The 25290-nt window shown below is 37.9% G+C and overlaps 1 protein-coding gene across 2 annotated transcripts in view; it reads left to right on the top strand.

Moving 5' to 3' along the window:
- The window catches only part of AK9 (adenylate kinase 9), a 199178-nt gene that overhangs the window by 123919 nt on the left and 49969 nt on the right, over positions 1–25290 (top strand). For both annotated transcript variants that reach the window (XM_055392090.2, XM_055392089.2), the window contains exons 22-27: positions 1241–1330; positions 1806–2006; positions 2374–2489; positions 15820–16032; positions 19672–19932; positions 23629–23753. In XM_055392090.2, the coding sequence (XP_055248065.1) occupies positions 1241–1330; positions 1806–2006; positions 2374–2489; positions 15820–16032; positions 19672–19932; positions 23629–23753 (1006 nt within the window). The remainder of the gene's footprint in view (positions 1–1240; positions 1331–1805; positions 2007–2373; positions 2490–15819; positions 16033–19671; positions 19933–23628; positions 23754–25290) is intronic.

Here is a 25290-nt window from a genome sequence, read left to right as displayed (position 1 = left end):
CACCCCCAACTATTGCAGTCTTTGATTAAGCCAGAGAAGCTAAGGCATTGTAGAATTATCTGTATATTCTTGGTGTTCTTTTCTCTTCCATGGTTTATAATGATTTTCTTAATTGAGCAACCTACAATTAAACATGCCACCACCAGGCCAGCCCCAGGCTTGTCCCCTTCTACTTCCTGCTCTATTGAGTATTAAACATTATAGATCCTGTAGAAAGAGGACCCAAGTATTATTTTAGCTAACTCAGAAGACAGTTTCCACCGTGTTGCAGAATGTGTGTGTGTATATACATACGTATATATGCATATAGATATATGTACTTTTGTCTATGCAAAACTTGTGTTTCAGAACTAGGAGCAGACTAGGATGAAAAGACAGATAATTAGTCCTGCCTTCCCTGAAACTACCTCTGCTGGATCTGTATGTGCAGCATGTCTTACATCCTTCAGGAAAACAGTTTTCAACCTATATCTTCAACCATGAAATTAGTTGAGATTCTCTTAAATCTCTCCATGCCTACACCTACAGCTGGGACTTTGCAATATCATCATCTCTCACTGCCACTTTGTGGTCTTTTTTGGTGTATCTTCTTGAAAATTATTTTTTTTTAAAGAGATGGTGTCTTGCTCTGTCACCCAGACTGGTGTGCAGTGGCACGATCATAGCTCCCTGTAACTTGAACTCCTGGGATCAAGTGATCTTCCCACCTCACCCTCCCATGTAGCTAGGACCACAGGTGTGAGCCACCATGCCTGGCTAATTTTTATTTTTTGTAGGGATGTGGTCTTGCTGTGTTGCCTAGGCTGGTCTTAAACTCCTGGCCTTAAGTGATTCTCCCACCTCTGCCTCCCAAAGGCTAGGATTACAGGCACAATTCACTATGCCTGGCTTCATGGGTATTTTTAATAAGAAATTAAAAGGAATATCAGGCATTGTTAGTCTACTGCCAAATTAAAACAAGTTTGATTAATATTTAACAAATTATCAGCCAGAATTGTATGTGCCATGTGTCAATTATTATTCTAGTCCATGTCCTTTTATGTGTTTAAGAATATTCTTTATTTTCTGCCTTTTTTATTATGTATTCTTATGCCATTCTTTCCCTAACAAGAACTTTGCTTTCTATTAGACATTTCATATACAATTTAAGCTATATTTTGAAATGTTCTTTGTGCCAAAACTTTCATAAAGGAATAATGTTTTCAAATTTAAACACTAACTATTAGATTTCTTTCTTAAGTATCTGAGCCTATCGAGGAAACTACAGTGGAAACAGAAATCCCAAAAGGATCCAAAGAGGGCCTGGAAATTGAAAAATTATCTGAAACAGGTTAGACTGTAAAATGAAAGTAGTTCTTGCATAAAAGTACTTTTCATATTTTCTTACAAAGGTTCCCTAATTTTAGGCATAGTAGGTGCTTCATACTTATTTCTTTCTATGTTGTATGCTAATTGACATACATAAATATTTGGCTTACTCCATTAAAAGTGTATCAAACCAGATTATAACACTGGTTTTTACACAAATTTGTTTTATACATTTTTTATTAACCGTTAAAGTTTCCTTAAGAAACTCATGTTAATTATCCAAAAGCTTGAGTTTTAGTAACAGGTAAATATACATCTACAGCAAATATAAGAACAAAGCATAATTAAATTATGAATTTATGAATGTATATTGTCGCTTAGAATATTATTTTTTTAACTGTTTAAAAAAATTACAAAGTATAAGCTATTTTGGCAATATGGCTAAAGATAGGATATTTAAAGCCCCTTTTTTCTTTCCTTTGTCTTTTACTCCAAAGTTGTACTACCTGAGTTTCCAGAAGACTCTTATCCTGATGTTCCCGAAATGGAGCCATTTAAAGAGAAGATTGGTTCTTTCATCATCCTCTGGAAACAGCTAGAAGCAACAATTAGTGAGGCTTACATTAAAATTTTAAACTTGGAGATTGCTGACAGAACTCCACAAGAATTACTTCAAAAAGTAGTTGAGACTATGGAAAGTAAGGGCTTTAATCATAACATTTATTATCAACAGCAGGTGATAGTATTAGAAGCATTTTGAAACTTGAAAGCCTTCTTTGACGGTTTATGAAGTAAATGTTCAATATATCCAAGGCTGATGTACAAAATACTTAGCAACTATCACTGTGCAGGTCCTGACCAATCAGAACAGCTACGTGGCCCAAACACCTCTGGCCATACTGGCCAGTTGTCACGTAAGGAACTTATAAAGGCCTATTTGCATACATATTTAATCTAAGAGACTAATAATAATAATAATTAATTTTCCCAACATTTGACTATAGTAATATGCTAATAACCTTTTTTACTAAAAATATTTTCCCCAATGATTCTCTTTTTCTCCAGAACCATTTCAATATACTGCATGGGAGTTAACTGGGGAAGATTATGAGGAAGAAACAGAAGACTACCAGACTGAAGCAGAGGTTGATGAGGAGCTAGAGGAAGAGGAAGAGGAAGAGGCATGATTCTTTTATTTCTACTCATTCTCATTTGTGAAGTCATTGAAAATATGCAAATAAGAGTGGTAACTATCACTTTTGGACCCCAAGTGAACAGACATTCTCATTTGCACACACATTCTCCTTCTGCCTCAGCTTCACTTGACCCCCCTGAAATTCCAGGCTATGTAGTATGAAAAAAGACTCATGAAAAGATAAAAGGAAACTATTTTGCATGGAAAAAAAAGTTTAAGTTTTAAATACATAAATATTTTATAAATTTAGCAGAAGTGGTTGTTGCAAGTAAAAGAGGCTGCTTGCATGATAATAATGTGCAGTGTTCTCAGTTAGGAGCAACCCATATTCAGGCCCCATCCACTCCCTTGGCATCAGAATTTGGACAACCATTCTCATTTGATAGCTGCCCAGTTCAGACATCTATCAGTAATGAAACAGGAAGCAGTTCTTTTCATTTGAAGCTTTATAAGTAAAAAGTAATATTATTAAGTTATATAAACATAGACTTGTGATTAACTGGGTTAAGTTGCCTGACTTAAACCCAAATATATATGTGTCAAACAACAAACAATATGTAGTGTGATTCTGATAACAGCTTTTAGTACTTTATCACTAAGGAATTGGAGAGCCTTTCTTCGGGATGGCTAAAGGATGCAGGTTTTGTCCCACTCAGATTCAGATTCTTTTCTTTCATCATCCATCCTCTGCCATGTCTGCTGTTGTTCTTCTGTGTCCCACTCTGGTGCACCATAAAATGGTCTCTGGTATCTGCAGACAATTATCAGGCCGGCTGTAATACTCAAAGCTTATATTTTAAAGTATAGTCTTCATTAATAATATTTTAAAAACCCTCCCAATTCACAGAGCATTGGGTACGGTACTAACAAGAGCCTAGCCTTAGGAATGGGGAATAACTAGACCTAGCATAAATGAAACTTTGGCCCCCCCATCAAAAAGCAAGAGCCAAAAGGATCAAACCGCTTCCAAGTAATTTAACTGTGTCCAAGAGCAATGCTCAAGAATATTTATGGGAATATAAAGTAAAATTCTAGCAGTCACTGAAGGAGTGTGTGACCTGCAAACAGGCAGAAAAATATGACTCACAATGAGGAGAAAAAGTAATCAACTGAAATGGATTCAGAACTGATGAAGGTGTTCTTAGAATTAGATGACAAGGACGGTAAAACAGTTGTTATTCTATATGTTCAAAAAGTTTAACAGAGATATAGAAGATATAATAAATACCTAAGTTGAACTTTTAAGATTGAAAAGTACAATATATGAAATGAAATATACATTAATGGTATGACCATAGTTTAGCCACTGCAAGAGAAATAGCAATAGAAACTATCCAAAATGAAACAACAGAGGAAAAAGATTCTGAAAAAAAATGAGAAGAGCATCAGTGATCTGTGGGACAACTTCAAGCAGCCTATTATACAGAATGCTTGGGACCAGAAGTGTTTCTGATTTTAGACTTTTTCAGATTCTTGAATATTTGCACAATACATACCAGTTGAGCATTTTTAATCTGAAATCCAAAATGCTACAGTAAGCATTTTCTTTGAGTGTCAGATCACTGCTCAAGAAGTTTCAGAGTTTAGAGCATTCCAAATTTCAGATTTGGGGATTAGGGATGCTCAACGTGTACATATAGTTCAGATCTACAAAAAGTATGTGTGAGGGGGATTGAAGAGAAAATGGCCAAGTTTTTTCTAAATTTTGAAAAAAATTACAAACTCTCAGATTCAATATGCCCAATAAATAAATATGCTCAAGCACAAGAAACATGAAGAAAATATTATAATAGCACCAAGTACATCATATTATTCAAATTGCTCAAAACCAGTTTTAAATATAAAGGAGAAAACATATGCCACATACACAGGAACAAAGATAAGGATAACAGCATATTTCTCATCAAAAACAATGCAAGAAGAGAGTGGAGCAACATCTTTAATGTATTGAAGGGAAAAAAAATGTCAGCCTGGCACGGTGGCTCATGCCTGTAATCCCAGCACTTTGGGAGGCCAAGGCAGGCACATCACTTCAGCTCAGGAGTTCAAGACCAGCCTGGGCAACATGGCGAAACCCCATCTCTACAAAAAATACAAAAATTAACCAGGCATGGTGGTGCACACCCGTAGTCCTAGCTACTCAGGAGACAGGTGGGAGGATCGCCCGAGCCCAGGAGGTCGAGGCATCAGTGAGCTGAGATCACACCTCTGCACTCCAGCCTGGGCAACAGAGTGAGACCCTGTCTAAAACAAAACAAAACAAAACATAAAATAAACTGTCAACCTAGGATTCTAAGTCCACTGAAACTCTCTTTTAAAAACAAAGGCAAGCTGGGCATGGTGGCTCACGCCTGTAATCCCAGCACTTTGGGAAGCCGAGGCAGGCAGATCATGAGGTCAGGAGTTAAAGACCAGCCTGACCAACATGGTGAAACCCCGTCTCTACTAAAAATACAAAAATTAGCCAGGTGTGGTCACGCGCACCTGTAATCCCAGCTACTCAGGAGGCTGGGGCAGGAGAATCGCTTGAACCTGGGAGCCAGAGGTTGCAGTGAGATCATGCCATTGCACTCCAGCCTAGGCAACAAAGTGAGACTCTGTCTCAAAAAATAAAAATAAAAAAATAAAAACAAAGGCAAACTGAAGACTCTGTTAGACATACAAAAGCTGAAAGAAAGCAGCCAGACACAGGTGGCTTCCCTGATGAATTCTGCCAAATCTTGAAGAAAGAAAGAAAACCAATTCTATACAAACTGTTCCAGAAAATTGAAGAGGAGAGAATACTTCCTAGTCATTCTATGAGATCAGCATTATTCTGATACCAAAACCAAACACATTAAAAGCAAAGAAAGAAAAACAAACTGCAGTCTAACATCACTCATTAACATAGATATAGACATTCTTAACAAAATTTTAGCAAATCAAATCCAAAAATACACAAAAAGAATAATACACCATGACCAAGTGGGGCTTATCTTGGAAATTCAAGGTTAGTTTAACGTTTGAAAAGCAATCAATGTAATTCATCATATTAACAAACTGAGGGGAAAAAACATGATCACCTCAATAGATATGGAAAAAGCATTTGACAAAATTCAAAATCTATTACTGGTAAGAAAAAAAATGAAGGGAACTTCCTTAGCTTGATAAAGGGTATCCACAGAAAGTCTCTAACAGCTAATGTCATACTTAAGGGTAAAAGGCTGAATGCTTTTTTCCTAAGATCAGGACAAGGAAAGGATGTTCATTCTCACCACTTCTATTCAACACTATACTGAAGGTTTGGTTACTGCATTCAGACAAGGAAAAGAAATAAAAGGCATTCAGATTGAAAAAGAAAGATGCAACTATCTTTATATGTAGGAGATAAGATTTTCTACCGTGATAGACTGAATAATGGCACGCCAAAGAAGTTCATGTCCTAAGCTGTGAATTGACACCTGTGAATGTTACCTTATATGGCAAAAAGGATTTTGCAGATATGACTAAATTAAGGATCCTGAGATGAGGGAGTTATCATGGATTATCCACGTGGACCAGTGTAATCACAAAGGTCCTTGTAAGAGGAAAACAGGAAGTCAGAGAGAAGGTGCTTTTAAGCTGGCTTTGAAGATAGAGAAAAGGACCATGAGCCAACCCTAGAAGTGGAGAAGCAGGAATGGATTCTCTCCTGAGGCCTCCAGAAAGAATTAACGCTGCCAACAAATTCACAGTAGCCCCATAAAACTCTCTGGGATTCTGATCTCCAAAACTGTAAGAAAATACATGTTTGTTGTTTTAAGCCACTATATTTGTGGTAATTTGTTAAGCAGCATTATGAAATTAATACATCTATGTAGAAAAGCCAATGGAATCAACAAAAAAAAAGCTACTAATAATTGAATTTAGCAAAGTTTCAGGACATAAAATCAGTATTCAAAAACCAATTTTATTTCTATGTGTAAGCAATAGACAATCAGAAATTGATTTTTAAATGCCTTTCAAAATAGGATCAAGAATATGTAATATGAAGGGATAAATTTAGCAAAAGATCCAGGAACAATACACTAAAAACTACAAAACTGTGCTGAGACAAATTGAAGAAAGCCTACATAAATGGACAGATAGATATACCAGGCTGGGTGCAGTGGCTCATGCCTGTAATCCCAGCACTTTGGGAGGCCAAGGCGGGCAGATCACGAGGTCAGGAGATCAAGACCATCCTGGCTAACACGGTGAAACCCCATCTCTACTAAAAATACAAAAAATTAGCCGGGCGAGGTGGCAGGCGCCTGTAGTCCCAGCTACTCGGGAGGCTGAGGCAGGAGAATGGCGTGAACCCGGGAGGCAGAGCTTGCAGTGAGCCGAGATCGCGCCACTGCACTCCGCCTGGGCGACAGAGAGAGACCCCATCTCAAAAAAAAAAAAAAAAAAAAAAAAAAGAACAGATAGATATACCATGGCTGAGTATGGTGGCTCACGTCTGTAATCCTAGCACTTTGGGAGGCCAAGTCAGGCGGATCACTTGAGGTCAGGAGTTCAAGGCAGCTTAGCCAACATGGCGAACCCCCCTCTCTACTGAAAATATAAAAATTAGCCGGGCGTGGTGGTGTATGCCTGTAATCCCAGCTGCTGGCAATGCTGAGACATGAAAATCGTTTGATCTTGGGCAGTGAGCCAAGATTGTGCCACCGCACCCCAGCCTAGGTGACAGAGCAAGGCTCCATCTCAAAAAAAAAAAAAAAGTAAATATACCATGTTCATAGGTCAGAAGACTTAATATTATTATATCAGTTCTCCCCAAATTTATCTACAGATTCCATGTAATCAAAATTAAAAACCCAGCAGACTGTTTGGTAGAAACTTATAAATTGATCCTAACATTCATTTGAAAATCCAGAGTACTTAAAATAATGAAAACAAATTTTAGAAAGAATAACCAAGTAAGAGAATTAATACATTTGATTTCAAGATTAATTAATTATAAAGTTATAGCTATCAAAATAGTGTCATTGGCACAAAACAGCAAACAGATTAATAGAACACAAGGGAGTCCAGATATAGAGCCACACATATATGGACAATTGATTATTGACAAATCTACAGAGGCAATTTAGTGGAGAAAGGACAGTAGTTTTAATAAATAGTGCTGGAACAATTGGAGATCTATATGCAAAATAATGAACTTTGAACCAAACCTCACATGATATACAAAAACTAACTTAGAATGTATTATAGGCCTAAATGTACATTACAAAACTTCTGGAAGAAACATAAGAGAGAATCTTTGAGACCTTGGATTAGGCAAAAATTTCTTAGACATGACACCAAAAGCAGAATCCATAAAGAAAAAGAATGATAAATTGGCCTTCGTCAAAAGTAAGAACTAAACTATTTTAAAAAAAACACTATTAAGAGAATGAAAAGACAAACTTGGATAAAATATTTGCAAATCACATATCTGATGCAAGTCCTTATATCCAGAATAGATAAAGAACTCTTAATACTCAATGAGAAAACAACCCATTTTTTTAATGGGCAAAAGATTTTAACAGACACCAGATACTTCACCAAATAAAATATACAGATGGCTAATAGGTACATGAAAAGATGTTCAACCTCATTAGTCATTAAGGAAGTAAAAATTAAAATCACAATGAGACGCTATTAGATAGTGATTAGAATGCCTAAAATCAAAGACTGACCATACCAAGTGTTAGCTAGGATGCAGAATAACTTGAATTCTTATATACTGCTCGTGGGAATATAACTTGGTACAACCACTTTGGAAAACAGTTTGGCAATTTCTTAAACAGATAAATATACACCTACCATAGCACCCAGTCCTTCCACTCCTAGGAATTTATCCCAGAGAAAGGAGAGCACATGCCTATTCAAAGACTTGATGAGTGGTCACAGCAGCTTTATTTGTAATAGCTCCAAATTGGAAACCATTCAGTAATTCATCAACATAGGAGGAAGGGTGACTGCAGTCTCTGCAAACCAGCAGACTTAGCCTCTCCTCTTGGTAGTTCTGAGGAATCCAGGCAGCCCAGATGAGTGGGTTTCCCTTCAGCAAAACATACCCTCTCCACCAAGGGACAAAGTGCTTCTTTAGATGGGTCTGGCTCCCTGTGCCACCCAACTGGGTGAGACCCTCTAACAGGGGTTGTTAGACATTCTATACAGGAGCGATCCTACTGGCATCAGGTTGGTGTTCCTCAAGGTCAAAAGTCCCAGAAGAAGGAGCAGGCACCCATCTTTGCTGCTCTCTAGCCCTCTCAAGTAACATCTTCAGGCACGGGGGCAAATCAGATGAGTAGTGTCTGAAGTGAACCCCCAGCAAACTGCAGCAGCCCTACAGAAGAGGGACCTGACTATTGAAAGAAAAACAAACAAGTAGAAAGTGACAACAACAGCATCAACAACAACAAAAATGCCCCCACAAAAACCCCATCCAAGGGTCAGCAGCCTCAAAGACTGAAACTTGACAAACTCACGAAGATAGAAAGAATCAGTGAAAAAATGCTGAAAACCCAAAAGGTCAGAGTGCATCTTCTCCTCCAAATGATTGCAGTGTTTCTCCACCAAGGGCACAGAACTGGATGGAGGATCAGATGGATGAACTGACAGAAGTAGGCTTCAGAAGATAGATAATAAAAAATTAAGATGAGTTAAAGGAGCATGTTAACCTTGATAGAAGGTTAGAGCAATTGCTAACTAGAATAATCAGTTTAGAGAGGAACATAAGTGACCTGATGGAGCTGAAAAACACAGCATGAGAACTTTGTGAAGTATACATAAGTGTCAACGGTTGAATTGACCAAGCAGAAGAAAGGATATTGGAGTTTGAAGAACACCTTACTGAAATAAGACATGCAGACAACAATAGAGAAAAAAGAATGAAAATGAATGAACAAAGCCTCCAAGAAATATGGGACTTCATAAAAAGACCAAACCTACAATTGATTAGAGTACCAGAAGGAGACAGGGAGAATGGAAACAAGCTGGAAAACACACTTCAGGATATTATCCAGGAGAATTTCCTCAATCTAGCGAGACAGGCCAACATTCAAATTCAGGAAATACAGAGAACACCATTAAGATACTCCATGAGATCAACCCCAAAACACATAATCATCAGATTCTCCAAGGTTGAAATGAAGGAAAAACTGTTAAGGGCAGCCAGAGAGAAAGGTCAGGTAACATACAAAGGGAAGCCCATCAGACTAACAGTGGACCTCTCAGCAGAAACTTTACAAAGCATAAGAGACTGGGGGCCAATATTCAACATTCTTAAAGAATTTTCAACCCAGAATTTCATATCCAGCCAAACTAAGCTTCATAAGCAAAGGAGAAATAAAATCCTTTCCAGACAAGCAAATGCTGAGGGATTTCATTACCTCCAGGCCTGCCCTGCAAGAGCTCCTGAAAGAAGCACTAAATATGTACTGGAAAGCAAAAACTGGTACCAGCCACTGCAAAAATACACCAAAATATAAAGACCAATGACACTACAAAGAAACTGCATCAACTAGTGTGCAAAATAAGCAAATAGCATCATGATGACAGGATCAGAGTCACACATATCTATACTAACCTTAAATGTAAATGGGCTAAATGCCCCAATTCAAATGTACAGAATGGCAAGCTAGATAAAGAACCACGATCTATTGGTATGCTGTCTTCAAGAGACTCATCTCACATGCAAAGATACACACAGGCTCAAAATAAAGGGATGGAAGAAAATTTACCAAACAAATGGAAAGCCAAAAAAAGCAGGGGTCACAATCTTAGTCTCTGACCAAACGGACTTGAAACCATTAAAGATCAAAAAAGACAAAGAAGGAGACTATATAATGGTAAAGGGAACAATTCAACGAGAAGAGCTAACTATTCTGAACATATATGCACCCAATACAAGAGCAGCCAGATTCATAAAACAAGTTCTTAGAGACCTACAAAGAGACTTAGAATCCCACTCAATAATAGTGGGAGACTTTAACACCCCATTGTCAGTATTAGATCATTGAGACAGAAAATTAATGAGGATATTCAGGACTTGAACTCAACCCTGGATCAAGTGGACCTAGTTGACATCTACAGAACTTGATACCCCAAATCAATAGAATATATATTCTTCTCAGTGCCACATGGCACTTATTTTAAAATCAAACACATAATTGGAAGTAAAACACTCCTCAGCAAATGCAGAAGAACTGAAATCATAACAAACAGTCTCTCAGACCACAGTGCAAGCAAATTAAGACTCAGGATTAAGAGACTCATTCAAAATCACACAATTTCATGGAAATTGAACAACCTGCTCCTGAATGATTGCTGGATAAATAATGAAATAAGGCAGAAATCAAGAAGTTCTTTGAAACCAATGAGAACAAAGAGACAATGTACAAGAATCTCTGGGACACAGCTAAAGCAGTGTTAAGAGGGAAATTTATAGCACTAAATGCCCACATCAGAAAGCTAGAAAGATCTCAAATCGACACCCTAACATCACAATGAAGAGAGCTAAAGAAGCATGAGCAAACTAATCCAAAAGCTAGCAGAAGACAAGAAATAACTAAGATAAGAGAAGAATTGAAGGAGATAGGGACACAAAAAAACCTTCTGAAATACCAATGAATCCAGGAGTTGGTTTTTTAAAAAATTAACAAAACACATAGACCACTAGCTAGACTATTGAGAGAGAGGAATCAAATAGACACAATAACAAATGATAAAGGGGATATCACCACTGACCCCACAGAAATACAAACTGCTGGGCTGGGTGCGGTGGCTCACGCCTGCACTCCCAGCACTTTGGGAGGCCAAGGTGGGCAGATCACCTGAGGTCAGGAGTTCGAGACAAGCCTGGCTAACATAGTGAAACCCTATCTGTACTAAAAATACAAAAATTATCTGGGCATGGTGGTGCACGTCTGTAATCCCAGCTACTCGAGAGGCTGAGACAGGAGAATAGCTTGAGCCTGGGAGGTGGAGGTTGCAGTGAGCAGAGATCACACCATTGCACTCCATCCTGGGCTACAGAATGAGACTTTTTCTCCAAAAAAAAAAGAAAGAAAGAAAAGAAATACAAACTGCCATCTGGGAATATTAACACCTCTATGCAAATAAACTAGAAAATCTAGAAGAAATGAATAAATTCCTGGACACATACACCCTCCCAAGACTGAATCAGGAAGAAGTTGAATCCCTGAGTAGACCAATAACAAGTTCTGAAATTGAGGAGGTAATTAATAGCCTACCAAGCATAAAAATCCCAGGATCAGATGGATTCACAGCTGAATTATACCAGAAATGCAAAGAGGAGCTGGTACCATTACTTCTGAAACTATTCCAAACAACTGAAAAGGAGAGACTCCTCCCTAATTCATTTTATGAAGCATCAGCCTGATACCAAAACCTGGCAGAGACACAACAAAAAAAGAAAGCTTCAGCCAATATCCCTGATGAACACCAATTCAAAAATCCTCAATAAGATACTGTCAAACAGAATCCAGCAGTGCATCAAAAAACTTATCCACCATGATCAAGTTGGCTTCATCCCTGGGATGCAAGGCTGGTTCAACATACACAAGTCAATAAACATAATCCATCACATAAACAGAACCAAAGACAAAAGCCACATGATTATCTTAATAGATGCAGAAAAGGCCTTTGATAAAATTTAACATCACTTCATGTTAAAAACTCTCAATAAACTAGGTATTGATGGAACATATCTCAAAATAATAAGAGCTATTTATGACAAAGCCACAGCGAATATCATATTGAATGGGCAAGAGCTGGAAGCATTCCCTTTGAAAACCAGTGCAAGACAAGGATACCTTCTCTCACCACTCCCATTCAACATAGTATTGGACGTTCTGGCCAGGACAATCAGGCAAGATAAAGAAATAAAGGGTATTCAAATAGGAAGAGAGGAAGTCAAGTTGTCTCTGCTTGCAGATGACATGATTTTATATCTAGAATACCCCATTATTTCAGCCCAAAAACTTCTTGAACTGATAAGCAACTTCAGCAAAGTCTCAGGATACAAAATCAATGTTCATAAATCACAGGCATTCCTTTACACCAACAATAGGCAAGCAGAGAGCCAAATCATGAATGAACTTCCATTCACAATCACTACAAAGAGAATAAAATACCTAGGAATACAGCTAACAAGGGATATGAAGGACCTCTTCAAGGAGAACTACAAACCACTGCTCAAGGAAATAAGAGAAGACACAAACAAAGAAAAACTTTCCATCCTCATGGATAGGAAGAATCAATATCATGAAAATGGCCATACTACCCAAAGTAATTTATAGATTCAATGCTATTCCCATCAAACTACCATTGACATTTTCACGGAATTAGAAAAAACTAACTTAAATTTCATATGGAATCAAAGAAGATCCTATATAGCCAAGACAATTCTAAGCAAAAAGAACAAAGCTAGAGGCATCACGCTACCTGACTTCAAGCTTGCTGCAAGGCTACAGTAACCAAAACAGCATGGTACTGGTACCAAAACAGACATATAGACCAATGGAACAGAATAGAGACCTCAGAAATAATACCATATATCTACAACCATCTGATCTTCAACAAACCTGACAAAAACAAGCAATGAGGAAAGGATCTCCTATTCAGTAAATGGTGCTGGGAAAACTGGCTAGCCGTATGCAGAAAACTGAAACTGGACCCTTTCATTACACCTTATACAAAAATTAACTCAAGATGGATTAAAGACTTAAATGTATAACCCAAAAGCATAAAAAACCGTAGAAGAAAACCTAGGCAATACCATTCAGGACATAGGCATGGGCAAAGACTTCATGACAAAAATGCCAAAAGCAATTGCAACAAAAGCCACAGTTGACAAATGGGATCTAATTAAACTAAAGAGCTTCTGCACAGCAAAAGAAACTTATCATCAGAGTGAACAGGCAACCTGAAGAATGGGAGAAAATTTTTGCAATCTACCCATCTGACAAAAGTCTAATATTCAGAATTTATGTTGAACTTAAACATATTTACAAGAAAAAAATAAACAACCCCATCAAAAAGTAGTCCAAATATATGAACAGACACTTCTCAAAAGAAGACATTTATGTGGGCAGCAAACATGAAAAAAGCTCAACATCACTGATCATCAGAGAAATGCAAATCAAAACCACACTGAGATACCATCTCACGCCAGCCAAAATGGCGATTATTAAAAAGTCAGGAAATGACAGATGCTGGTGAGGCTGTGGAGAAATAGGAATGCTTTTACACTGTTGGTGGGAGTGCAAATCAGTTCAATTATTTGAAACACAGTGTGGCGATTCCTCAAGGATCTAGAACCAAAATACTATTTGACTCAGCAATCCCATTACTGGGTATATATCCACAGGAATATAAACCATTGTACTATAAAGACACAAGCACACATATGTTTATTGTCGCACTATTTACAATAGGAAAGACATGGAACCAACCCAAATGCCCATCAATGATAGACTGGATAAAGAAAATGTGGTATATATACACCATGGGATGCTATGCAGCCGTAAAAAAGAATGAGATCATGTCCTTTGCAGGGACATGAATGGAGCTGGAAGTCATCATCCTCAGCAAAGTAACACAGGAACAGAAAACCAAAATCACATGTTCCCACTTATAAGTGGGAGTTGAACACTGAAAACACATGGACACCAAGAGGGGAATAACACACACCAGGGCCTGTTGGGGGTAAGAGGAAGGAACGTAGAGGATGGATCAATAGTTGCAGCAAACCACCATGGCACATGTGTACCTATGTAACAAACCTGCACTTTCTGCACATGTACCCCCCCTTTTTTTTTTTTGGAAGAAATAAAGAAAAACTGAAAAAAATTATAAGGACTTGAAAGGATTTTACCCCAAATAAAATCAATTACTAAAATATGGGCTTAGGAAGAAAGATAAAAGCTAAACCAAAATAATAGGTGGGGGAGGCTTTATAGGTCATTTCTTACATACACCTTCACTGATTAGATAAGTCCCTGTATTTTTTGAACATCATAGGAAAAAAATCATTATTTTCCAGCTCGTTTTGAAGCTTGCATTTTTTTTTTTTTTTTTTTTTTTGAGATGGAGTCTCATTCTGTCACCCTGGCTGGAGTGCAGTGTGCCATCTCGGCTCACTGCAGCCTCCACCTCTCGGACTCAAGTGATTCTCCTGCCTCAGCCTCCTGAATAGCTGGGATTACAGGCATGCACCACCATGCCTGGCTAGTTTTTATATTTTCAGTAGAGAAAGGGTTTCACCATGTTGGCCAGGCTGGTCTCGAACTCCTGACCTCATGTGATCCACCCCGCCTCGGCCTCCCAAAGTGCTGGGATTACAGGCATGAGCCCCCGCACCCAGCCAAGGCTTGCATATTCTGATATTAATATCAAGTAAGAATAGTAAAAGGAAAGGTTGGTCTCATTTTTGCACCTTTATAGAAAGTTTGTTGTATCTTGTTTTGTGGAAAGAAGTATGATGTAAATAAGTATGTAAAGTATTCCCTTTGTATTTTTAAAAATACTATATATGTGCCTAAATATATATCTATTTTTATAGGCATATTGGTAGGATTTTTTTTAATGAGTCTGGGAGATAAAACTATTAAGAATGCTAACATAGTACTGGAAGAAAAAAGGTGAAAAGAGATTTTCACTTTTTATACATTGTGATGTGTTTTGAATATTTTTACAGTAAGCATGTATTTTATATCATAGAAAACATTTTTTTAAGTGTATTTCCCTTGCTTTAAATAAATTGAAAGAATCCTTAATGGACTTTGCAATATTTTCTTTATCATAAATGAAAATACATTTTACACTTTCAATTGAGCTAAATAGGATATTTCCAAATTATTATTTGATCATATATCCACTTAATACCAAAGTAAATCCTGAGGCATCTCTCATTTAATTTGCCATGGGTAAGAAGTTGTGACCTTGACTCAGCTTTTACTTTTAGGGAATAATTCTATTTTAGAAACTGACCTCACAATGACCCAGCATCAACACATCCCGGAGTTTTTCATTACATCTATGTTGGTTGAGGACTGGGGGCACCTTCATTCTCAGTGCTGCTTTATTTTCCTCATGAAAATAAAGAAACTTAGAATGTGCACTTAGAGTAATATATGAGAAACTGATTTTTAATTAATTAAAATAATATAAGGACTGGTTTTTTGTGGATAGTTTTCAAGTTGCTACAGATTAAATATTATTCAAGAAGCATTTTAAAAAATTCTCTGCATCAAAATACTTTTTTAGTTTAATGTTCTTCAAACTTTGAATACCGTTTCTAGGGTGAAGATAAAATGAAGGAGAGAAAGAGGCATTTGGGAGACACAAAACACTTTTGTCCGGTGGTCCTCAAAGAAAACTTCATCCTGCAACCAGGAAACACAGAAGAAGCAGCCAAGTATCGAGAAAAGATCTACTACTTTTCAAGTGCTGAGGCTAAAGAAAAGTTTTTGGAGCATCCTGAGGATTATGTGGCTCATAAAGAACCACTGAAGGTGAGACAGTATTCCTATCTTAATGATTGCTCCCACAGGATTTTTTTGGGACTGATTACCAATCACCATCAATTTACTTAAGGGTGAAATCCCCAATCTGATATTACAATATAAAGAAAATATCTAAGTTCAAAGAACAACTTTTTGGAATATAACATAAGATAATTATCTATTTTGATTTCTTTAGTAGTGACTTGTGTCAAACCAGCACTTAATATCTGCCTTTTTAGCTGAAATAAAAATAAAACAAAACACAAACACAAACAAACCCCACAGATGGATTAATTCCTTACTATAGTGAGGCCAGTCATTCTGGTTAGTCTCTCAGAGCAGAGCAGGATGATGGTCTTTTACAGGATTTTGGAGAAGAGTGGAATTCAGGGATTGGTGAACTTTCAGAGGCATAAGTGGGTTGACATCTATGGAAGTAAGATTACTCTAGTGATGCTGCTGTTGACTGGTTCACACTCAGGGAATTGTTATAGGTGTAAGTCCATCCTGATTGGTTGAGTTTCGAGAGTGAGGGCTGACACTGGTTGGTTGGATTGCAAAAATGTATTCCCTGAAGTGAGTTTACCCTGATTAATTAAACCAATTTAAAATTGGTTGAGTGGCTATTGTTACCATGGCTATACAATAGTCATTTTTTAGTGGAGCATTGTTATAGTGGAGAGGGACACTTTGGTGAATCTTCCCTGGACATTTTTCTGTTACAGCTTTGGCTGACTTTCTCAAAGCACTCTCATCATAAGCAGATGTTATTGCTCTTTGGCCCTCCAGAAGCTCAACAAGGAAAATGCATTGATCCTCAAAAAAATAAAGCTGTTGCCATGACCTTTGTGCTTGACCAGTCCACTTTTGCTTTGACTGGACCACTGCCACCTCTTAGTAGCCATTGCTTTGATTGTGCTTTGTCTTCAGGATCATACTGATAAAGCCATGTTTCATCTCCTCTACAATTCTTCAAACAAATGCTTCAAGATTCTGATCCCATGTGTTTAAAATTTCCATCGAAAGCTCTGTTTTTGTCAGCAGATGATCTGGGTGCAACAGTTTTGGCAATCATAGAGTAGAAACTTTTTTCAACTTTAATTTTTCAGTCAGAAAAATTGTACACTGAGCCAACCTAGATGTCTAGGTGTTTTGACTATTGTTTCTGCTGTTAATCATCAGTCCTTGTCAATTAGGCCACAAACAAGAAAAATTTTTTCCTCACAAATTTAAGTGGATGGTCTGTTACTGCAGGCTTCATCTTCAACATTGTCTTGTCCTTTTTTCAAACAAATTGTCCATTTGGAAACTGCTGATCTCTTTGGGGCATTGTCCCCGAAACTTTCATAAAGCATCAATGATTTCACCATTCTTCTTCTCAAGCTTCACCATAAATTTGATGTTTATTCCTACTTCAATTTTAGCAGAACTCATGTTGCTCTGATAGGGGCTGTTTTCAAACTGATGTCTTATCTTTCTTAGTGCCTCAAACTAGATCCTGTTCAGACATGTTATAACAAGTTCATATGAGTTTATTTGGTGCAAAAAAAGTGAATGCATGCATAGTTTTGTCATAATATGCATTTTCCGTCAACTTTTTGAGGACCCCTCATATTTTTAGATTTTTGAGAAAATTCCATACTGTTTTCCTTAATGGCTTTCCTACTTTACATTTCCACAACAGTGTACAAGTGTTCCCCTTTCTTCACATCCTCATCAGTATTTGCTATTTTTTTTGTCTTTTTGATAATAGCCATTCTAATTGAGGTGAGATGATATCTCACTGTGGTTTTGATTTGCATTTCCCTGATGATTAGTGATATTGAGCATTTTTTCATATACCTGTTGTCCATTTGTATGTGTTCTTTTGAGAAATGTCTGTTCAGGTCTTTTTTCCCCATTGTTAAATCAGAATATTTGGGGTTTCTTTTTGCTACTGAGCTGTTTGAGTTCTTTATATATTCTGGTTATTAATCCCTTGTTGGATGGATACTTTGCAAATCTTATCTCCTATTCTGTAGGTTGTCTTTTTACTATGTTATTTTCTTTGTGATACAGAGGTTTTTTTAGGTTAATGTAATCCTATGTGTCTATTTTTGCTTTTATTGCCTGTGTTTTTGAGGTTTTACCTGGAAAAATCTTTGCCCAGACCAATGTCCTGTAGCACTTCCCCAATGTTTTCTTCTAGCAGTTTTATATATTCAGGTCTTCCATTTAGGTCTTTAATCCATTTTGAGTTGATTTCTGTATAGGTGAAAGATGAGGATCTAGTTTCATTCTTCTGCATATGGATATCCAGCTTTCACAGCACCATATATTAAAGAGACCATCCTTTCTTCCATGTATTTGGTGCTTTTGTAGAAAATGAGTTGGCTATAAGTGTTTTGGCTTTCTTGAATTACTTTACTACTGTGCTATGCTATAGCTCCCTGGGATAGGATTACTGGAGCAAGATATATACATCACAATATATTGCCTTATTACTTTTGATAATATCAATGCCTTCTTAAAATGAACACATGGAACACAATCTAAGCTCTTCTGTATAATTTGGGCCATTTTCATGAACCTCAATTTTTTATATAGTGCCCATGAGACTACTGAAGTATGTGGATGGTTGTGCCCTCACAAAGAAGCCCCAATCCACTGGTGTTGGGGGTCATTTAAGGACTGTGGCCACTTACCCTTTTCTGTTGTTGTTTTCAGCTGTAATTTCCGCTTAGTCTGGTTTGCTGTTTGTGATCTATTGCCTTGTTTTACACAAATCCATGTGGATAAGATCCTGAAATCCTGACTGTATTTCCATAGTTTTGCAAAGCATAAAATGAACTGGGTTTTCCCGAAACATTTCCCTTCCCTACCATAGGGTACCTGAATACAGTCTGAGCACCAGACAGCCCTAGTTGCGAGACGTTTAACTGGTGGGTGAGTGAAGTGTTAATCCGGTAGTTTTATCACGGAGAGGTTTAAAATGTGATTTAAAAGTATGGTGTGAGGCTGCAGCTATATAATTTCATGTCATTCTAATTTTTCTCCTTCCCCTTGCAAAAACTCCAGCCCCTTTGAGGCTTATCTTACTCAGATATATCAAGAAGCCCCGTTCCTCCTTGCTGCTGTCACCTACTAATTTCTTAGTATTTCCTCACAATCACAGAAGACTTAGCTGCTGCTTCATTCCAGTACTCACCATTGTTCTTGACAGTTTCAGCATCCCGTGGATGATCCATACAATGTGAGTCCTGAGATTACTGGAATAAATGGAGAAGGCTCTAAATTTTTATTATTAGTGGGCTTTCTGTTTGATAGATTTATTTTATTATGTTAAGAAAGTATCTTTCCATTCTGTATTAACTAAAACTTTTGTCAAAAACAAAAATAAGTAAACTCTATTTTATTAAATGCCTTTTGGCATATGATACCAAGATAATCATATATGGTTGTTGGTGCTCCCTGAGGACCAGTGTTGATGGAACTAATTATGTTAATTGAAATCCTAATATCTAAGCATCCTTGAGTTCATGATGTGATCATTCCTATCCCATCTTAGGGAGGGCAGTTAATAAGTCTTATGTGTTCTAAATTACTCAAAACTGCTTTTCCTTCACTCTCCCTTTATCCCACCCCTCCCTGACCCACCCTCTGTGACAGGCTCCTCCATTAAGAATATGCCTTGTCGGCCCCCAGGGCTCTGGCAAAACTATGTGTGGAAGACAGTTGGCAGAAAAATTAAACATTTTTCACATTCAGTTTGAAGAAGTTCTTCAAGAAAAACTACTACTCAAAACTGAAAAGAAAGTGGGACCTGAATTTGAGGAAGATTCTGAGGACGAGCAAGCTGCCAAACAAGAACTTGAAGAGCTTGCAATTCAGGCCAATGTCAAAGTTGAGGAAGAAAATACAAAAAAGCAGGTAGTAATCTCTTTTTTTGTTTTTTGTTTGTTTTGTTTTTGCTGTTGTTATTGTTGTTGTTTTTGAGACAGGGTCTCCATCTGTCACCCAGACAGGAGGGCAGTGGCACAATCACAGCTCACCAAAGCCTCAACTTCCCTGGGCTCAGGTGATCCTCCTGCCTTGGTGTATTAGTCCATTTTCACACTGCTGACAAAGACATACCGAGACCAGGCAATTTACAAAAGAAAGACATTTAGTGGACTTACAATTAGTTTCATGTGGCTGGGGAGGCTTCACAGTCATGGCAGAAGGCAAGGAGGAGCAAATCACATCTTACGTGGATGGCAGCAGGCAAAGAGAGAGCTTGTGCAGGGAAACTCCCCGTTATAAAACCATCAGATTTTGTGAGACTATTCACTATCACAAGAACAGCATGGGAAAGTCCTGCCCCCATGATTCAATTACTTCCCACTGTATCCCTCCCATAACATGTGGGAATTCAAGATGAGATTTGGGTGAGGTCACAGTCAAACCATATCACTTGGCCTCCCAAGTAGCTGGGACTACAGGTGTGCACCACCATGCCCAGCTAGTTTTGGTATTTTTTGTAGAGATGGGGGTTTTGCTATGTTGCCCAGGCTGGTCTCAAATTCCTGGGCTCAAGCCATTTACCCACCTTGGCCTCCCAAAGTGCTGGGATTATAGACATGAGCCACTGTGCCTGGCAGTACTAATCTATGCAGACAGCTGTGCTTACTGGTGTTACTCTGGGGTAGTGGTAGTATAAAACTCTATAAAGTTTCTAGAAGAGAAAATAATTAGCCCATAAAAGTCATTTAAACAGTCATATTCATCATATGCTAAATACAAATCTTCCAGCTCTTCTAGAATATAAAGTACAGAGTTTTATATGACTCCAAAAAATTTCAGAAAAATTTTCCTTGACAAGGCTGTTTTATAGCATTTATTTGGAAGTATGATATTTGGTATATCTGACTTAGACAATAAACTTTTCCATTATTGTGTTCTCTGATTTCTATCAAATAGCATAAAAATCTGCCCCAGCCTTAGTGGAGATCTCAAAATATTAATTTCTAATGATGCCTTACCAGAAAGTTTGTACTGTATTAATCTGTTCTCTCGTTGCTATAAAGAAATACCTGAGATTGGGTAATTTTTAAAGAAAATAGGTTTAACTGGCTCACAATTCTTCAGGCCATACAGGAAGCATAGTGGCATCTGCTTGGCTTCTGGAGAGGCCTTAGAAAACTTACAATCATGGCGGAAGGTGAAGGGAGAGCAGACACAGCACATGGCCAGAGCAGGAGAAAGAGAGAGTGAGGTGGGAGGTGCCACACACTTTTAAACCACTGGATCTCATGAGCACTCACTCACTACAGTCATGACAGTACCAAGGGGGTAATGGTGCTGAACCATTCATGAGAAACCGCCCCCATGATCCAATCACCTCTCACCAGACCCCACCTCCAGCATTGGGGATTGCAATTCCACATGAGATTTGGGTGGGGAAATAGATCCAAACCGTATTAACCTCTTACATGGCTTCTATCTGGAGTTATACAATGAAAGTTCTTCATTCTATCTCACATTTTAACCATTTCTGATATAGATAGGCCATCTGTTCTCAAATGATCCAAATGCAGTTATATGTAACACTCAAAGTTGAAGCAGGGTTGGATAGTGAGTGACATATGGTGTTCTAGTAGGTAATGAAGTACCTGATCAGACATATTCTTTTTTCTTTTTGAGACAGCATCTCCCTCTCTTGCACAGGCCAGAGTGCAGTGGTGTGATCTCGGCTCACTGCAACCTCTGACTCCTGGGCTCAAGCGATCCTCTCACCTCAGCCTCCTAAGTAGCTGGGACTGCAGGCATGCACCACCATGCCAGGGTAATTTTTGTATTTTTTGTATAGATGGGATTTCATCATGTTGCCCAGGTTGGTCTCAAACTCCAGACCTCAAGTGATCCACTCACCTTGGCCTCCCAAAATGCTGGGATTACAGGCGTGAGCCACCTGTGCCTGGCCTTCAGACATATTCTTTAAATGTTTTTCGGCTATATTTAGTAGCGTTCAGGAGAAACTGATATCCTATTAATTTAAAAAATGTATATCGGGACAGGCACGGTCGCTCACGCCTGTAATCCCAGCACTTTGGGAGGTTGAGGCAGGCAGATCACTTGAGGTCAGGAGTTCGAGACCAGCCTGGCCAACATGGTGAAACCCCGTCTCTACTAAAAGTACAAAAATTAGCCAGGCGTGGTGACACATGCCTGTAATGCCAGCTACTCAGTAGGCTAAGGCAGGAGAATCACTTGAACCCGGGAGGCGGAGGTTGCAGTGAGCCAAGATCGCACTGCTGTGCTCCAACCTGGGCAACAGAGCAAGACTCCATCTCAAAACAAGAAAAAAGTATGTCAATCCAGATTTTTTAACTTAACAAGTCTAGATTTTAAAGTGCAACAAATATCTCCTGCTTGTCTACAGTTTTTTGTTTGGTTTTCTTTTATTGTTTTCTGAATAACTTGTCAGAAAGCAATTAAGGGATTTTATTTTTAGATAATAAAATTAATCCTGCTTCCCGGTAAGCAGCAGTTTATCATACCTTAGCTATTCAGTTTTAGAATTTTGGATGACAAAAGTACTCAACAAAAATGTTTCATTTTTGTAAGAACTGTAGTTTTTTACTATCCATTCAAGGGTGATCCTACTTTAGAGAGACTTGACCTCAGTTAATTATCACAATGCTTTCTATTTGTTATTACATTATAATCCTCTTCTAGTTTGTATTTCAGATGGCTGCCTGTTTGGCTTATCCCATAATCAGGATCTAGGTTGGAGAGATAATACTGTAAAATTATAATATAAATAACAAAAATCAGTTAAGCCTTATAGGCGTGTGTGTGATAAATTGAAAAAGGTTTAGCAAAAAGTAATGAGATATGACCCCAAGGCCATGTATGAAAATCAATCATATTATTACTTATAATTTATCTTAGCTGTAGTAAATATTATTTACTATAGGTTGGTGCAAAAGTGGTTGTGTTTTTGCCATTACTTTTAAAGCAAAAACCGCAATTACTTTTGTACAACCTGTATTTCTAACCACATTAAATAATTGGTTTATAGAAAATAGCCCAAATTTTTAAATGTTTATAAGCAACACTACAAAAAAAGACCTCAGAGAAAATAACAGGTCTCATTCTAATCAGCTACATAATACCATATTGTTTATGAATATAGATTTTGGGGTTTTCTAAATTGGTATTTGTACATATTTATGGGGTACCTGTGACATTTTGTTACACACATAGAATGTATAAGGATCAAGTCAGGGTATTTATGATATCCATCACCTTGAGCACTTATCATTGCTATGTGTTGGGAGCATTTCAAGCCCTCTCTTCTAGTTATCCTGAAATACACAATACATTGTTATTAACTATAGTTTCCCTCTGTGCTATTGAACATTAGAACTTACACCTTCTATCTAACTGTATGTTTGTACCCATTATCCTGCCTCTCTTCATGTCCTCTATCCCTACCACACACCCTTCCCTGCCTCTGGTAACTTTCATTCTACTCTCCACCTCCATGAGGTCCTCATCTTTAACTTTCACATATGAGTGAGAACATGCAATTATTAGCATAGAGTTTTAAAACTTGTTTTGTTTTCTGATTTTTGTTTTTAGCTTCCAGAAGTACAACTTACAGAAGAAGAAGAAGTAATCAAATCAAGTCTAATGGAAAATGAGCCCTTGCCTCCTGAAATTCTTGAAGTAATTCTTTCTGAGTGGTGGCTTAAGGAACCAATACGGTATCTTAATTTATATAGAATTGTACATGTATTTGCTTTTATTTGTTTTATTCTTAAAAGTTAAAAATGTAGTTTAACATACATTTAAGAATTTTCTCCTTCATATTCATGTAAGCTGGTGATTTTTCACTTGAGATACACATTAAAAACATCTGTAGAGTCTTTAAAAATACCGATGCCAGGACCCCACACCAAAATAATTGAATTTGAATCTCTAGGAGTGTGAGCCTGGGATATTTTTCAGTACCCTCAGGTTATTCTAAAGTGCATTTGTGGTAAAACTGTAAAAACCTAAACAAAATAGCTAAATATTATGCACCATTAAAATTTATTGTAGGGCCGGGTGCAGTGGCTCACGCCTGTAATCCCAAAACTTTGGGAGGCCAAGGCGGGTGGATCACCTGAGGTTGGGAGTTCGAGACCAGCCTGACCAACATGGAGAAACTCTGTCTCTACTAAAAATACAAGATTAGCTGGGTGTGGTGGCGCATGCCTGTAATCCCAACTACTCCGGAGGCTTAGGCAGGAGAATCACTTGAACCCAGGAGACAGAGGTTGCAGTGAGCCGAGACAGTGCCATTGCACTCCAGCCTGGGCAACAATAGTGAAACTCCATCTCAAAAACAAAAAAATTATTATAATGAATAATGTGTAATAGCATAAGAAATGTTATTACATAAAGTTAAAAAGCTGTAAAACTATAATATAATAGAGAATGCACACATGAAGAACCAACTAGAAAGAAATAAACTTTTAATAACCTCTGAGATATGGGATTATGGATAATTTTTGCCTTTTTATTAAGGCCTTTCTCTATTTTTTCCATTTTTCTATAGTGTGACTTATTGCTTTTATAATCAAGGGGAAAATAACACATTTTGAAAAGGTTATTGCATTAGTCCCGGAGAGATATACTAAGGGGCTTGAACTAAGGGAGAATTACACAAATAGAAGTGTGAGTACAGAGGAGGACATGCCAGGACTTAGCTATTAAATGTAAGAAGGAAGAGGGAGCCAGGGGAGAGGGCCAAAGGTCTCTAACAGGTAGCACGTGAGTACTAGTGGGTCAGAAGGAAGAGCAGTTTGGAAGGCTAACCGTATGATTTTTGACAGTATAATGTGTGTATAATTCCAGAAGGGCATTCAGATGGAGAAACTCCACAACTTTTTGAAAATTTGGAATCAAAACTCAGAAGAGAGGTTGGGTGTAGAGGTAAAGACTTGGAAGTCATTGACAAAGAAATGACAGCAGGAACAGTAGGGATGAAATTGACCCTGCCAGAGAGACCAGACTGAAGGCACCTCTAAAGAAAAAAACATGGAAATAGCTCAAGTCTGCAGCTCCCAGTGTGAGCAACGGAGAAGACAGGTGATTTCTGAATTTCCAACTGAGGTACCAGGTTCATCTCAATGGGGCTTGTCAGACAGTGGGTGCAGGACAGTGGGTGCAGCCCACTGAGTGTGAGCCAAACCAGGGCAAGTCATCGCCTCACCGGGGAACTGCAAGGGGTCAGGGAATTCCCTTTCCTAGCCAAGG

Source organism: Gorilla gorilla, chromosome 5 (assembly GCF_029281585.2).
Source record: "Gorilla gorilla gorilla isolate KB3781 chromosome 5, NHGRI_mGorGor1-v2.1_pri, whole genome shotgun sequence".
NCBI classification, from domain to species: Eukaryota; Metazoa; Chordata; class Mammalia; order Primates; family Hominidae; genus Gorilla; species Gorilla gorilla.
The sequence above is the reverse complement of the archived record's forward strand: the minus strand, read 5'-3'. Positions and strand labels throughout refer to the sequence as shown.